The 3172-nt window shown below is 64.7% G+C and overlaps 1 protein-coding gene across 1 annotated transcript; it reads left to right on the forward strand.

The window, feature by feature from the left end:
* The first annotated feature begins 303 nt into the window (after nucleotides 1-303).
* LOC118655491 (repetitive proline-rich cell wall protein 1-like) lies at nucleotides 304-1057 on the forward strand. Its single transcript, XM_036307366.1, has 2 exons — nucleotides 304-612; nucleotides 659-1057. The coding sequence occupies exons 1-2, from the start codon at nucleotides 304-306 to the stop codon at nucleotides 1055-1057; spliced, it is 708 nt and encodes a 235-aa protein (XP_036163259.1).
* Nucleotides 1058-3172: the final 2115 nt, after the last annotated feature.

Here is a 3172-nt window from a genome sequence, read left to right on the forward strand (position 1 = left end):
TGCACGGGGCACCGGGACCGAGGACGCTCGAGTGTTCGCTTAGGTTGGGCCTTTGGGGGCCGTCTTCCCAGCCGGCCCGCGACTGTGCGCTCGTGTTCTTCTCCGACTCGTCCTGGCGCTGCCGGAGGTCAATTGCGGTTCCCAGAACCCCGGCGGGGCCGGCCGCGCAGCAGCAGCAGGGGCGGCTCGTTGCTCTCGGAGGGAAATAAAAGTGCAGCCGCGCGGTGCCAGACGGTGCCCGCGGTCCTCCCCCTGCGGGGACTCGCTTCCTCGCGCCAGTCCCGCTGGCCGTGCAGTGATGCGATGCTGCAGGCCCCGACGCTGCAGGTCCCCACGCTGCAGGTCCCTATCCTGCAGGTCCCTATCCTGCAGGCCCCCACGCTGCAGGCCCCTATCCTGCAGGTCCCTATCCTGCAGGTCCCTATCCTGCAGGTCCCTATCCTGCAGGTCCCTATCCTGCAGGCCCCTATCCTGCAGGTCCCAACACTGCAGGCCCCTATCCTGCAGGCCCCTATCCTGCAGGTCCCGATGCTGCAGGTCCCTATCCTGCAGGTCCCGATGCTGCAGGCCCCTATCCTGCAGGTCCCCACGCTGCAGGCCCCTATCCTGCAGGTCCCTATCCTGCAGGCCCCTATCCTGCAGGTCCCCTATCCTGCAGGCCCCCACGCTGCAGGCCCCTATCCTGCAGGCCCCTATCCTGCAGGTCCCAACACTGCAGGCCCCTATCCTGCAGGCCCCTATCCTGCAGGTCCCAACACTGCAGGCCCCTATCCTGCAGGTCCCTATCCTGCAGGCCCCTATCCTGCAGGTCCCCACGCTGCAGGCCCCTATCCTGCAGGTCCCTATCCTGCAGGTCCCTATACTGCAGGCCCCCACGCTACAGGCCCCTATCCTGCAGGTCCCAACACTGCAGGCCCCCACGCTACAGGCCCCTATCCTGCAGGTCCCAACACTGCAGGCCCGTCCGAGGGCGCTGACGGCTAGGGCTTCCCGTCCCAGGCATCATCCAGTATCCGCGGCCTTCAGCTCACCTGCCGGTGGGAGGCGGCGGCTTTGATGGATGAGCCCTCAGAGGGGACCCCGAGGGGCCCGCCACACACCCAGCCGCGCGTGGCGGGTAACTAGAGCCCCTGTCGCCTGATTACAGCCCAGGAACCAGAGGCCCGGGAGGGGTCTCGGTAAACATCCGTCCGCTGTGTCCCAATTCATCGCACCAGGAAGTGGACACCTACGAACCAGGAGGTCACGGTTCGATTCCTTGTCAAGGGCACAGGCCCGGGTTGTGGGCTCGATCCCCAGTGGGGGGCGTAAGGGAGCAGCCGGTCCATGACTCTCTCTCCTCATTGATGTTTCTCTCTCTCTCCCTCTCCCTTCCTCTCTAACGTAGAAAAAAAAAAAATGACCGACTGTAACTGTGGGCGAGTCTCTCACTGGACAGAGCTGCCAACCCGTTTAGCCCGGAGGCTGCGGCCTGCCCTCCCCCCTGCGTGTGCCCGGGGCGCAGGTGCAGGACGGGGGAGGCACAGGTGGGGGATAAGGGTGCTGTGGGGGCCCCACAGGCGATGAATGTCTCTGCACTGACTGTGGTGACAGGGCCTTGTCTGCCGTGGGCCCCCGGCCCCCCGAGGCCTTGCCCACTGACCCCGTGTCATTTGGAGGAGACGCCGAGAGGCTGCGGGGGGCTCCGCCTGCTCCGTGGCAGCGCCCGGCGAACAGCCCGCAGACGCACTGCTGCTCTGGGTGGGGTTTGACCGGCCTCCCCTCGCCCACGGCAGCGGAGAGCGCACGCAGGCAGGTGGCTGCGGTGGCCTGATGCGCCCCCTCTTTGTGCGGGTGATGGGCTCATTGTCCGTCCTCATTGGAGACCCGTCGTCTGGTCCCGCTGGCCAGAGGGGAGCCGCGGCGCATCCTCCACCCTTTGTTCCCGTCAGCATCACTGCGATTCCGCGTGAATTAGAGCTTTTGTTCGTTCCTGCCTCTCTCATTAAGAGCGAGCATTCCGGGATCGTTTCCACGGAACGCGGAGAAATGGGGGCCGAGCGGAGCGGACCGCGAGCCTCCCAGCTCCCTCGCCCAGCAGACACCGCCCCGCCTCTGCTCCTGCGTCCAGGCCCCGCTCAGGGCCAGGGTCGGGGTTCCTGGGGTCTCCGGCCGGGGAATGGGTCCAGGGGGTGGGGGCAGCTGCGGCCCCTGTGCCTGTGTCCCCTGCAGACATGTTGGCTGTGGGGGACCCTCTGACAGTTGGAGGCCAGGCACAGTGTATCGTGATCTGCACGCAGGGGCCCTAACGCGGCGAGGCGGGAGGGCACCTGCCGCGAGCCCCGAATTCCGCTCCAGTGCCCTCATTCCTGCGAGCAGCTCACTGAGCATAAAAGCACCAGCACCAGCAGCTGTGCCTGTCAGCGCTCAGCCGGCGAGCGGGGCGGGAGAGGGACCGCCCGACGCTGATGACACCGTGACACCTTCTGAAACACTGCTTCCAAGCGCTGAGGACTCGCTGGGAGCTGATCCGGTGGGAAGTGTCCCGAGCCCAGGGCTGCAGGACTCGGATGTCGATGTCGCCGCAGTGTAACCGCCTCTGTCTGCATCCAGGTGGCTGTTCATCACGGGGTGCAGGGCCTCTGAGAGGAGGGACCCCGGCCGGCCACAGGGCCCCCCGCCCCCCACCAAGGCCTGGTGGGCTCACGGTGCCGTTCTTAACGAGGAAGAAGCCGTCGTCGTCTGAGGCTTGAATAAGCGTCTCCGGAGTCCACGAGACAGCTATTTTTAATTTTTTAAATACATTTTATTGATTTTTTACAGAGAGGAAGGGAGAGGGATAGAGAGCTAGAAACATCGATGAGAGAGAAACGTCGATGAGAGAGAAACATCGATCAGCTGCCTCCCGCACACCCCTCACTGGGGATGTGCCCGCAACCAAGGTACATGCCCTTGACCGGAATCGAACCCGGGACCCTTCAGTCCGCGGGCCGACGCTCTATCCGCTGAGCCAAACCGGTCAGGGTGACAGTTAACTATTTTTAAGGTGTTGCCCACACATTTTCAAGGCGGGAATGTGCCCCGAGTGGGATAACATATCCGCTTCCCTCGGCCTGGAACCCGCCCCCCTGTTGCCGCTCTCCGAGCCGCATCCATAAATAACTCTCCGGTCAGACAGGAAAGCCGGGCAGCG

Source organism: Myotis myotis, unplaced genomic scaffold (assembly GCF_014108235.1).
Source record: "Myotis myotis isolate mMyoMyo1 unplaced genomic scaffold, mMyoMyo1.p scaffold_m19_p_47, whole genome shotgun sequence".
NCBI classification, from domain to species: domain Eukaryota; kingdom Metazoa; phylum Chordata; class Mammalia; order Chiroptera; family Vespertilionidae; genus Myotis; species Myotis myotis.

Excerpts from the sequence above, each read along its gene's own strand:
- LOC118655491 (XM_036307366.1), top strand. The coding sequence starts at position 304 with ATGCTGCAGGCCCCGACGCTGCAGGTCCCCACGCTGCAGGTCCCTATC. Across the intron at positions 613-658 it reads TGCAGGCCCCTATCCTGCAG|GCCCCCACGCTGCAGGCCCC; the intron begins GTCCCTATCCTG and ends CCTATCCTGCAG.